The sequence below is a fragment of the Rhipicephalus microplus genome, chromosome X, assembly GCF_043290135.1.
Source record: "Rhipicephalus microplus isolate Deutch F79 chromosome X, USDA_Rmic, whole genome shotgun sequence".
In the NCBI taxonomy this organism is placed as follows: Eukaryota; Metazoa; Arthropoda; class Arachnida; order Ixodida; family Ixodidae; genus Rhipicephalus; species Rhipicephalus microplus.
Genome location: NC_134710.1, coordinates 444,129,977 through 444,141,495, shown reverse-complemented (window position 1 = coordinate 444,141,495; position 11,519 = coordinate 444,129,977). Strand labels below are relative to the sequence as shown.

At 45.9% G+C, this 11,519-nt stretch overlaps 2 protein-coding genes across 5 annotated transcripts in view; one reads left to right on the top strand and one right to left on the bottom strand.

Annotated features, from left to right (window-relative positions):
* Positions 1–11,519, bottom strand: part of LOC119184053 (uncharacterized) — a 52,220-nt gene that overhangs the window by 27,864 nt on the left and 12,837 nt on the right. The window contains exon 2 of one of the 4 annotated variants that reach the window (XR_012887678.1): positions 5,018–5,056. The exons of 1 other annotated variant lie outside the window; for it this stretch is intronic. The gene's annotated coding sequence lies outside the window, so the exon portion shown is untranslated. Of the gene's footprint in view, positions 1–30; positions 710–990; positions 1,462–5,017; positions 5,057–11,519 lie in introns of those variants that run through there. 2 more of the 4 variants (XR_012887675.1, XR_012887677.1) reach the window with 2 other exon arrangements.
* Positions 6,147–8,951, top strand: LOC119187265 (piggyBac transposable element-derived protein 3). Its single transcript, XM_075876947.1, is given in 4 exon segments — positions 6,147–6,192; positions 6,464–6,701; positions 6,845–7,037; positions 7,040–8,951. Coding segments are annotated over 4 exon segments (1,785 nt in total). The 3' UTR covers positions 8,348–8,951.

Genomic DNA, 11,519 nt, shown 5'->3' with positions numbered 1-11,519 from the left:
CGCTGTGCAGCTCCACAACTAAATTATTACCTTAACAAAGCTCGACTCAAGGCGTCACCGCTGTGCATTTTTTGTAACGAAATTGAAGCTCGTTTCCACCGTAAGACGGCACTATTGGGCTTTAGCTGTGGTTTGGGGTTCATTTGTGCACACAACGCGGCCGGCAACAAATTAGCCCGAAGGCCCGTATCCACTTTGAAAGTAATAAGCCTTCCTCCAAACCCAGCCGTGATGATCCAGTCTGACCGATTGCTCCTGCTGCCAATCGTGAGAACTTCAAAATCGCCTTCGTTGCCCTGAAGCTCACTACTTGCGGCTTTGTCCTGCAGCACACGGCAAAGTGGTTTCTCTTATGGCACGCGCGGCATGTTTTTCGGTACGCTCAGCTTTTGAACGGTGCGTGCGCCCGGCCACACTTTCGGCATTTACAACTTTTCTGCTGCTTAGCTCGCGAACCACCACGTGTCTTTTGCATGGCGTTGACTGGTTTGTCATCTCGTGTCCAGATTTCTTGGTTTGCTGCAGTTAGCTCAGCTGCCTTGCATACTTCTTCTGTCCTTTGCAATGTTAACTTGTCAGCCATAAGCTTCTCTCGAGTTTCAGCGTCATTTGTACCAAAAACAATTTGGTCTCCTATCATTGACTACTTGCTGTCCAATATTGCATGTTTCTGCCTTCGTCTTCAGGTCTCGTAAGAAATGTTCAAAAGGCTCACCTGGCTCTTGCTTTCGTGTGCGGAACAGATAACGCTGATGTGTCTCATTGACTTGTGAAGCGCAGTAGTCATCGAACTTCTTGATTACTACGTCACATCCGTGGCCTGGTCTTCAGTGAAGCTAAATGCGTTGTACACCTCGATAGCTTCTTCGCCAGCGACGCTCAACAGCAACGCAGTTTACGTCAATGCCCCACGCTTCTTCGCGGGCTCTGTGGCTGTGAAAAAAAAAAAAAAACAGCTCGAAACGTATCTTGAAAGGCCCCAGCGCTTGCCTTGCCGTCGAACCGCAGTGGCTCTGGAGGTTTGACGAATTCCATGCTGGCGTTCGTCAGACGGGCGGCTGGAAGCGTGGCTTAGATGCTTCTGACCCCATATATGGGACCAGGAATTAGCGTGACAGCCAGCTCGTCTATCAGGCAGCCAGTTCTGCTCACTTTATCGCACGCTCCGGGCAACGCCTCTTCGATGAACGAGCGATAACACCTAGAACACTCGTGCGACGCCCCTTAAGCTTATCATGCGTGGCGCACGAGTACGGCGCGATGTGTTACACTTTTGGTTGACTTATTATAAAGTATAGTTCGCTTATATCATCCCGTTTATCGTCATGCCAGTGACGTAGCAACCGGGCTCACATTCTTCCTCTTGATAATTTCCCAAACGCACGACGTCATCTATTGCACCATTCATCCACAATATATACAGACCTATCAACCTCCGTTGAGCACGTTGTATGAGATATTCATCAAGATAATCTGAATTGTTCATAGTGTTTTACCATAGATCTTTGTTATGCGAGTAATCAAATAATTAATAACACTGCAAAATAAAAAATAATCCTCTATTTGACAAATTACGAAACGGCATTCGACTCTGTAGAGATATATCAACGGCTCTATTTTTAGTGTTTTCTTTATTGGTACTGCAATACCCAGGAGAGATTTTAGCAGGTGGGTACAAGAGACGTAAATATGAGCAAACAACACCAGGCAAACAGATGGAACAGCGTATCACATTTCACATAGTAGGCAGCTGTATAACACAACGCAAACAAATAACTATCACTTGCGTTTTACAACGTAAACAAACCAAACAAAATATTACCGATGACACATCATCCTCAATAAACAATTGTATCGGGCCAGTTGGTATGAATCCGTCTTGGTAGAAAGCGCAGCCACTATTACACAGAAGATCATTGTCATTAAAAAATTAAGCTAGCACACAAGTAAAATTATTTTCTCTGTTTTACCAGACCAGAGGCAAACGATGTTAAATATTGTGTTGTGACTTGATGGTTATTTAAACTATTCCGATCCTGCATAGCTCTGGGGGAAAAAGAATATTTCAAGCAGTTATTGCGGGTACGGAATGGAGGTATTGTATGATCATGGCGTTGTCTGGTGGCGTAACCTGAAGAAAAGGAAATATTTTTTCCAATATATATCTTGTTGTGCCCAATAATTATTTCATATAAATATTTTAATCGGGATATGCGGTTTCTTTCTGAGCGTGAAGGTAAGTTAGCTCTGACTAAGAGTTCATTTACCGAGGTTCGTCCATAACTGTTATATATGAAGCGAACGACTCTTCTTTGTATTTCTTCGATCTTATGAGTATTACTTTGAGTAAATGGATCCCAGATCACCGCAGCATAATCAAGTATGGGGAGTACTATCGATTTGTAAGCAAGAACATGGGCGGATAGAGGGGAGAGTTTCAACGTCATTCGTAAAAAATTGGCAGATCCCACGTACAGTGGGAATCGGTGATATGCGAAGCACGAATGAGAAATGTTGATATGTCACTTTAAAATCAGCACAACGTTACGAGGTGGAGGTAAATGATGCCGTACATGACTTGTCATATGATTATCATGTTAGGGTGTGTCGTTTGCCTTCGTCATCTATTCACGTAACGCGATACCAAATTTAGTATATGTGGAGCAAGCGAAACGGCCGCGAGCATGCTATGAGTGTGCTGTATTGTCGTGTACGTTCTTACATGACACGCGTGTGAGGATTATCATGTTTGCACTAGTCATATATTTCGTCATCAATTGACTTCACATAACACTGAACTTGGCATACGTGGAGCTAGCAAAACGGCCGCGTGCGCATTTTGGGCACAGCAACGTTACGTTAGCAAAACTCAAAGCAAAAATTTTCAAACAGTCAAATCAATCTAATCTTTTCAGTTTTTTCAATTGACATAAAGGACCTGTACTACTCCTTGCCTCACGATAAAGTATTAGAATGCATAAGGGATAACATAGAAATCTTCGGGGAATCGAACTTCCAATTAAAAACTGGCATCAGTGCGTGAGATTTTCTTGACCTGGTTTTGCTGTACCTTACCTCTACTTTCGTTCAATGGAATGATAGCATTTATCTACAGAAAAAGGGTGTTTCAATCTGTTCATGTATGGCACCTCTACTCAGTGTTCTTCTATTGGCAAAAATGGGCAAAAACTGCAAAAAAAGTTAGAAGGCTCGCATGTCGTCAAAGTATTCAGATACGTGGATGATTTCTTGGTTCTTCTAAATTGTAACCCTTCTATGTTCCACTCGATTGCGACTCAAACGATAGGTGTGTTTGAAGATTGTTTGAAGCCCCTTGTGTTGACACATGAAATGCCCGAGAATGACAAGTTACGCTTTATGGATTTAAGACTGTTACAGCACATCTGTTGGTGTCATGAACCACGTGCGCAGAAGCCTTTTAGTTCCTTTTTCTTCCGCTCACAGCAAGTTAGTTAAGCGAGGCATAGCATGAACCTGTCTTGAGAATGCCTTAAATAGGTCGTGCGCCTACAATATCTCTGCGAGCTTCAAAGCTTAAATTTCCCGGCTTAAGGCTTCGGGTTTCCCCGAGGCGTTTATCGCTTCCGTTGCTGAGACTATCCTGCGGACTAATAAGGCAGAGCAGAGGCAGCGACAGAATCCGAGCAACACGGATACAGAGCGTGAAAGGATAGCCGTGATTCCATACAAACACCAGATATCACACAGGCGCCAGGAAATCGGTAAAAGAGGTTGAGTTCGTGTCCTGTTCTCGGCACCGTTCAAATTAATCAGCATCACCAAATCCACAAGCCCCCTCAAAAACGCCGTCATCAACGGAATGCAGAGTTCAACATAGAAACAGGTATGCGGCATGCTCCCGGGAAGTTGTCTATAGGACCCCCCTTTTATGGGGTGCTTGTTATGTCGGAACAACCGGAAGGTGTCTGAACGATCGACTGAGAGAACACACTAACAACGTTAGAAACGGGAAAGATGGTTTTCTTGCTCAGCACTGCACTGAGTGCAACTGTGTGCGCCTTTTCAAAGACACAGTGACTCTGTACAAGCACAAAGATGAGCGCACCCAAGTCATTGTCGAGACGATTATTACAGCGCGAGAACAAAACGACGACATAGAGACAAGAAAGACACGAAAGACACGAGCGCACGAGCGAGTGTCTTTCGTGTCCTTTTTGTCTCTGTGTCGTCGTGTTGTTCTGCCGCTTTAACTATCGTCATGCCATACCAACTAGCCTAAGCTGCCACACTTCTAAGTTCCTCGAAGGTTTCGGTGTGCGCAAGTAGTTATATTATTTTTACTTTTCTGTTTCGTTTCCTTATAGAGTGTTCTTTACATGTCTTTTTCTGTGCTTTTGTTTTTTGTTTTTCTCTTACTCATGTTTTACTTTTTGTCACGTGGTTACTGTCTCCTCTAATATTTTCGTGCTCTGCGCAATAAACTCAGTTGGAAGTTAGCGCTCGTGTCCTTCTTGTCTCTGTGTCGTCGTTTTCTTCTCCCGCTATAACTATATCGTCAGGCACTACAACACTCCAATTCTCTTACTCTCTCCGCTCATCGCACATAGCACCACCACCACTTCAGAGGGGTTCGACAAAAGACAGCTATTTGCCAAAGTTCACTCAATCTTTGTTCGTCGCACGTAGCGCCACCACAGAGTGCTACAATAGCTGCGCGTTTTTACATAAAGTGGGTAACGATTTAGAGCACAAGATACTCTTTTATGGGAGAGCCCAAGGCCGTCCCGTGGACCTCAATGTGCAGACCCTACGGTCGTCAAAGTACGAAAACAGGGATACGGTCACCACTGTCAGCAAACGGCTAGCATGTCCTCGAATGTCACCGCCCAAGTCCACTTTTGTTAAGCTGGTTTCAATACAAGAATGTAAACGTGCCAACAATCTAGGTCTGCGATTCTAACAAGGACCTTCCGCAGGCAATAATAATTATGTTGAAAAAGACGAACTTTTATTTTTAAATGCTCCTGGCACTTACCTTAGGCGTGCCATGAGATATGTCACCACCTGTAAAAAACTTTTAAAAACAACCTTTCATATCATCTAGTCTTGATACCGCGAGCATCTCGTGTTTTCTGGTAAAAGAAACTCATCAGCTAGCGAACATTAACAACAAATCTTGAAGTTTGTTTGTTATATTTTAAGTTGAAAAGAATAAACTTACTTAAAAACGATTTTTAAGATTTTCTTTCTTTCAAAAGTTGCTTTAGAAGCGCGAAGCTCCTTAAGCCGTGGGTCGTGCGTCCGTGATGTATGTATGTAGTTGTATTATAAGCAGTATATAGTCGTAGTAGTAGGTAGAATCATCTCGTTCTGTCACTGGAATGTCCGCTGGATGCGGTACTTATATATGATGAATATATGATGGAAAGATGCGAGATGGTGGGATTTGGAGTGTTCACTAGGCGGCCAGACAGACAGATAAGCAGGCAGACGGATGGGCTCACAGACGGACGGATGCATGGACGAACGCAGAGACGGAGAGACAGACGTACGAATGCAGTGATGGACGCACAGACAGACGCACGTACGAATGCAGGGACCGATGCACGGACGGATGCACCGACAGACGGACGCACGAATGGGCGCAAAGATGGACGAATGCACGGATGGATGCATGCAGAGACGAACGCACAGACGGACGGATGCATGAACGAGCGGGTGGACGGGCGTACGCACAGATGCGCACACGGCCGTATGAACGAACGCAGAGACGGACGCACTGACAGGACGCACGCACAGACAGACGGACGTACGGATTGACACACGGACGGAAGTGCGGACGGACTGATGGACGCTTCGCCACACTCATCATCATTCACCTCGTGGATATTCTGCGATTTTTTTATATCTGTGAGAGGGTACTACAAGCGTGCCTGTCTACATGGCGCGCCCTCGATGCTTTCCATTAATACGTAATATCCTCCTGAGTACCAGCAATGGGAAATTTGTCCAAAATATTGGACATCGAAGACCGAGCAATTACAGCTTTTCCAAAGCTCCTATCACCGTGGAACCGGTTGTCCAATACCTTGGACAACTGGTGCTCCCATCAGTACCGTGGTTTTGAAATTAGAGATCTCGAAACGCCGCTAGGAGTATTCATAATGGCGGCGTTCAGAGGTGCGGCGTTCTACGGTGTCAACCGTAACCGTAAGTACGTTTTTTCGCACTTTGAGCTTATTTAATGTCATTTCATAGGTTAAACGTCAAAGATAATGTTGCAGAGAGCACACGCAACTAAATATTTCAGCTCTTAACATCCTTTGTTTTACCTACGTGGTGTGAGTTTTGACATGTCCAAAAGATTGGCCGTCGGGACTGAACCAAGTTGCTTTGTGTGAATTACGTGGCGTGCTGCAGTGTCAACAGAACGTGCTTGCTTCCGATTGCTACTAGGTTGCGGTATGATATGAAATTCTTTTTCATTTAGGAAAAAGGCCACGCGTCAGTGATGAGACGGCCGAAAGAATCCTTGAACGAATCGCTGGAACGGCCACGCCCAACATTGATCTTTCAGACAGTGACGACGACACTTTGGTAGACACTACATTTTTGGCTCCACTTGATACCCTGAGCTCTGAAGAGGACGAAAATAGCGACGATGAACGCCCGTCCACCTCGAAGACGACAAAGGGGCAGTCATGGAAACGCCATGATGGGTAAGGAATAGTAGTAGTATGCGTTTTGGGAAAGGGGGGGGGGGGGTAATTTACTGCAGGAGTGTGCATTGTGACGGTCTGTCATTGCCATGTGAACGGATCAAAAGTAACTCTGCTCTTTTACGCTGTTTTTCTTCATGCAGGCCGCTTCCGTCTTGGATTCCTGACTTCACATCCACCCCTGATGACAGTCAACAACGGGTTTCGTGCAGTCCAAGTGACTACCTCGTTCAGTATGTGCCACATGAAGTCTTCGAGATGATGGCTTTTGCCATGAACACGACACATGTTCAGGAGACTGGAAAAAGTCTGGAGACCTCAGTAGAAGAACTCAAAATGTTTTTTTTTGGATTTCACTGACAATGTCCTGCCTGTGCTACCCGCAGATTCGCATGTACTGGATGAAAAAGACAAGGGTGCCTCTTGTTGCGGATAACATGACAAAGAACCGGTACTTTCAACTTCGGCGCCGGCTGAAGCTAGTTAACAAATTTGATGTAAGTGAGCAAGAAAAAGAAAAAGACAGGCTCTGGCGCATGAGACCACTGGTGTCATTTCTACTGGAAGGGTGTCAGAAGCTTCCTCGGGAAGAGAATGTCAGCATAGACGAACAAATGATCCCGTTCAGTCGACGAACGCAGCTGAAGCAGTTCGTACCACGCAAGCCAAACCCACAGGGGCTCAAAAACTTTGTGCTCGCCACGCCAGGCGGATTAATCTTCGACTCTGAGATCTATCAAGGAAAAAAGGCAGCATTGTATCCAGGCAGCTCTGGAATAGAAGAATCCGCAGTGCTGAGGCTCACTGAGACGCTCCCTCCCGGAACGAAGGTCTACTTCGACAGATACTTCACATCAGGGCCGCTGCTGGATAAGCTAGCAGAAAACGGAATCGCTGGCACGGGAACAATTATGAACAACCGGATCCCAAAAGGGGTGAAACTATCCACCCAGAAAGAGCTAAAAGAAAAAGGAAGAGAGAAGTCAGAGATGTTTGCGAGAAGCGACAAAAAACAGGCAGTTGTACGTTGGTATGACAATAAGCACATTACGTTGATGTCCTCTATCCACGGCCAGCACCCAGAAGACACATGCCGTAGGTGGTCCAGGAAAGAAAAAAAACACATTGATGTGCCCCGGCCAGATGTTGTACGGTTGGACAATGTCAACATGAGAGGAGTTGATCTCGCAGATCGTATGATCAGCTATTACACAATCAAAGCTTGAGTGAACAAGTGGGCCATCAGAAGCATCTTCCACCTATTCGACATTGCGTTAAGCAACTCATGGATGCAGTACGTGCAAGACATGCGGGTGCAAGAAAAGCGCCAGAAAGTGATCGTGAAATTCCTGGAGCTTCGTCTGTCTGTTGGTGAGGAACTAATCGCGCAAGCTCAGAGTCAAAATGAAGCGGAGAGTGACTCCGACGAAGAATGGTGCCCACCACCAAAAAGGGCTCCGTTGCCTCCAGTCGAAGCAAGAGCAAAGACGTTAGGCCATTTCCCAAGACTGGCAGATGCTCCGAATGCGGCCCGCAGCAGGCTCGAAGGATGCAACCAGAACACGCGGTTCTTCTGCACAAAGTGTCATTTGTTTTTTTGCGTCACCAAAGACAGGAGATGCTTCGAAAATGCTCACACCAAGTGAATGAAGGAGCTCACACAAAGTGAACAAAGCAGTTTGTAAATAAAATGTTCGTACGTTTACCTGATCAAATTATTTATCACAAAAAACATCTCGCGTGTAACAATACCACTGCGTTAGAAAAGACCGCATAGAGTCCCAATCTCCAATATAAAGGAAAATGCGGCACACACGTCCGAAAGTTTCCAGTGAATAATAAGTTATTATTATATCCAGAGGCCCTCATAAACTAATTTTGAAAGTTTCACCAAAATCCGTTGCACTAAAATCAGTCTGGGACTCAGGAGGATATTGGTAATATCAAAGGATACCGACTACTATAAAGAAAGGAAGCTGTACCTTTCACTGCTGTATCAAAATTAGAGTAGCCGTTGCTTACTGAACTATGTATGCAAAAAAAAAATAGTCATGGTCTTTTTTAACACTGGGCAGGCATTTTTTGCGCCACAAAACAAAAAACATACATCAATATTTGGTGTTTTTTGTTTGTACACTGGCAGCGGGTGTCACGCTGCCGACACGCTGCATCCGGTGCTTGAACCGGTGCTTAAACCGGTGCCGACGCAGCCGCAACCTAAGGGCCAGTTCACGCTGGCGGAAAGCATGCCCTGACGGCGCGGTGCCGTAGACTAAGGTCCCTAGATAAAAAAGTTTTCACTTTTTCATCTAGGGACCTTACCGTAGACCGGCAACCGGCGCCACCCGCAGAAGAGTGGTTCGAGGCATAGAGTTTCCTAATATACACTAGAGGGAACTCTGGCGCTAGTGTCTATGGGAGCTGCAACGCACGGCGCTTCAGCGAGCATGGGAATGATGGGTAGACAGGGTAGTACAGGCCGCCGCTGCCGCGACCTTGTGAGAATAGCCGAAATGCTATATTCACCCGGTCAAAATAACGAAAACGCTATTTCACCCAACTTGGCTTGGATCTAGGCGGATTCGAGGAACATTGCGGCGTTTCGTCAAAGTTTACAACGCCGGTTCGGGCAACCTATGGAAGCTTTTCTTTTGATGAAGGCACATCAGGCGCATTTTTTTTTGCGTGTTTGTGATTGGCTCGGTGTTCACGCCGTTGGCGCACACTGTGATTGTGTTTGTTGTTGCAATGTGCTTTGTGAACGTGAATAGTTAGATTGTGTTCGCGTTTGGAACCACTGAATTTTGTGGTTCGCCTGAGCTTGCGTGAAGGCCACGATGTCTAGGACTCGTGAACCTGTGTCAGTGCTCTTTGACATCCGTAATATTTATTTCTGTTGTGTGCGTGGTGGTGACATTGTGTTAGTCCGTAAGTGTTGCCAGTTTTGCTGGGCGCGCTTGTAGTTATGCGGTTTGCGCGGCCGTTCGGCAAACTGCTCTGGTTCTTGCGCTTGTTCGTCGAATACTTCATTTTAAAGGCGTAGTAGCTATCGAACTAGTATTAGCTGAGCTGTGAAATGCGCGGTACTTCAACCACTACATCATTCACAAAAGCTGCCGACCACCCTGTTTTCAAAGTACGAGCATCACACGATGTTATTCCGATGGCCAACCAGTCCAAGTTTCTTCATTCCGTTAGATGTGGAGATGAGTCAATCACGGTCCAGAAATTCACTTTCGATAGAAAGTGCTCATGTGACACCCACATGCTCAATCAAGCCTCGTTATTCGCTTCCATGGCGGCGCGAGCGATAAAAAAACATTCGACTGTGAGCGTGCGGCTATCACGCCACGGTTGCTGCGCAACATGCGGCAGCGGACTAGTTGGTATTCCATACTTCAAACTGCTCAGCGTCAAACACAGCAACACAATTGAGAGGAGGATTAGCGCCGACATTCAATTGAAATTTCTCACAACTGCCAAATGTGTTGCCCTGCACCCGAGATTAAAACAACATGCTTATGCTGAAAACAACAACAACAACAAAAAAAGAAGTGAAGCATAAAATCACAGAGACCACAAAAAAAAACGATAAGCGGCGACATAGCACTAGTCAATGAATCCAGGTAAGCCAGTTCTTTGTAGTCAAAAGTATTGAAAGTTCTGGGTGCCATAATGATGATTGATGGATCGTTTGGAAATCGTTTTCTGATTATGAGAAGCCAAACAAACGTTTCTACCCATGTATTCTACTTTTTGCAAATTGTTCTGTAACCATTTGGTTAGAAACTTTCCTGTTTGACCAACGAGCTAAATAAGCATCTAAGTTATGTGCTTGAACTAGTGTTGTTGAAAAACCTTTGTACCATAGCCAAGCTATGCCCTGCAAAAATTTGCTGACTGTGCAGTAGGTATCGATTACACCATATATACCTTGGTTCTGTGCACACAGTTTCGTGGGTCAAGGAGACGGCCGCCTAAATATAGGGTTGCTGGAACATTGCCAAAAAGTAAAAACCATAGAGATGGTTCTTTGGCTTCTGATTGTTGAGAATGTGGTTGCCAGCCCCTGTTTGAGAAAACACAAGCTCTTGCAGCTCACCTTTATGATAGCATCAGGATTATCATTGAGGCTGCACGAACAGCTAAATAGGCTGCTGACGTTAAACCTTCGATGTTACTATCTGTTCAAGAACTGGCTTACCTGTATTCATCATCATGTGCTACTTTGCCTTAGTTTTTTTACAGCCTGTTTCAGTGCCCCTTGGAGGAGGAGGAGGAATAAACTTTATTATAAGAAACCAGCAGGTTTAGGTGGCCAGGCCTAAGCCTCCCATGCGGGGACGTCAAGGGCTTGCCTCGACACTGCCTCACGGGCGTGCTGGGTCGCCCAGGTTTGGTCGTAAAGAGCGGGGCTCCGCAGAGCTTCATGGAGCTTCGACGAAAGGGTCGTGGCATTAGTGTGTCTGTACTGTGCCGGGCACTCCCACAGCATGTGCGGAAGCGTAGCCGGGGAGCGCCGCAGCACCGGCAGATGGAGGTTGTGTGCACGTCCGGGAATATGAGGTGACAGCGGGCAGGTGAGGGATACGTGTTTGTTCGAAGTAGACGCAAAGTGGTGGCCTGTGCCCGGTTGAGCTTGGGGTGAGGTGGGGGAAAGGCTCGGCGTCTGAGGTAAAAGTTTTTAACCAGATAATTGTAGGTAGTGAGGTTGTCCCTGGTGCCCATCTCGTCTCTAGTAGATCCAGCGCGGTTGACAAGGCCTCGCGCAAGGGAGTGGGTGACCCCCTTCACTTAATTTTTTCCCTAACATGCGCA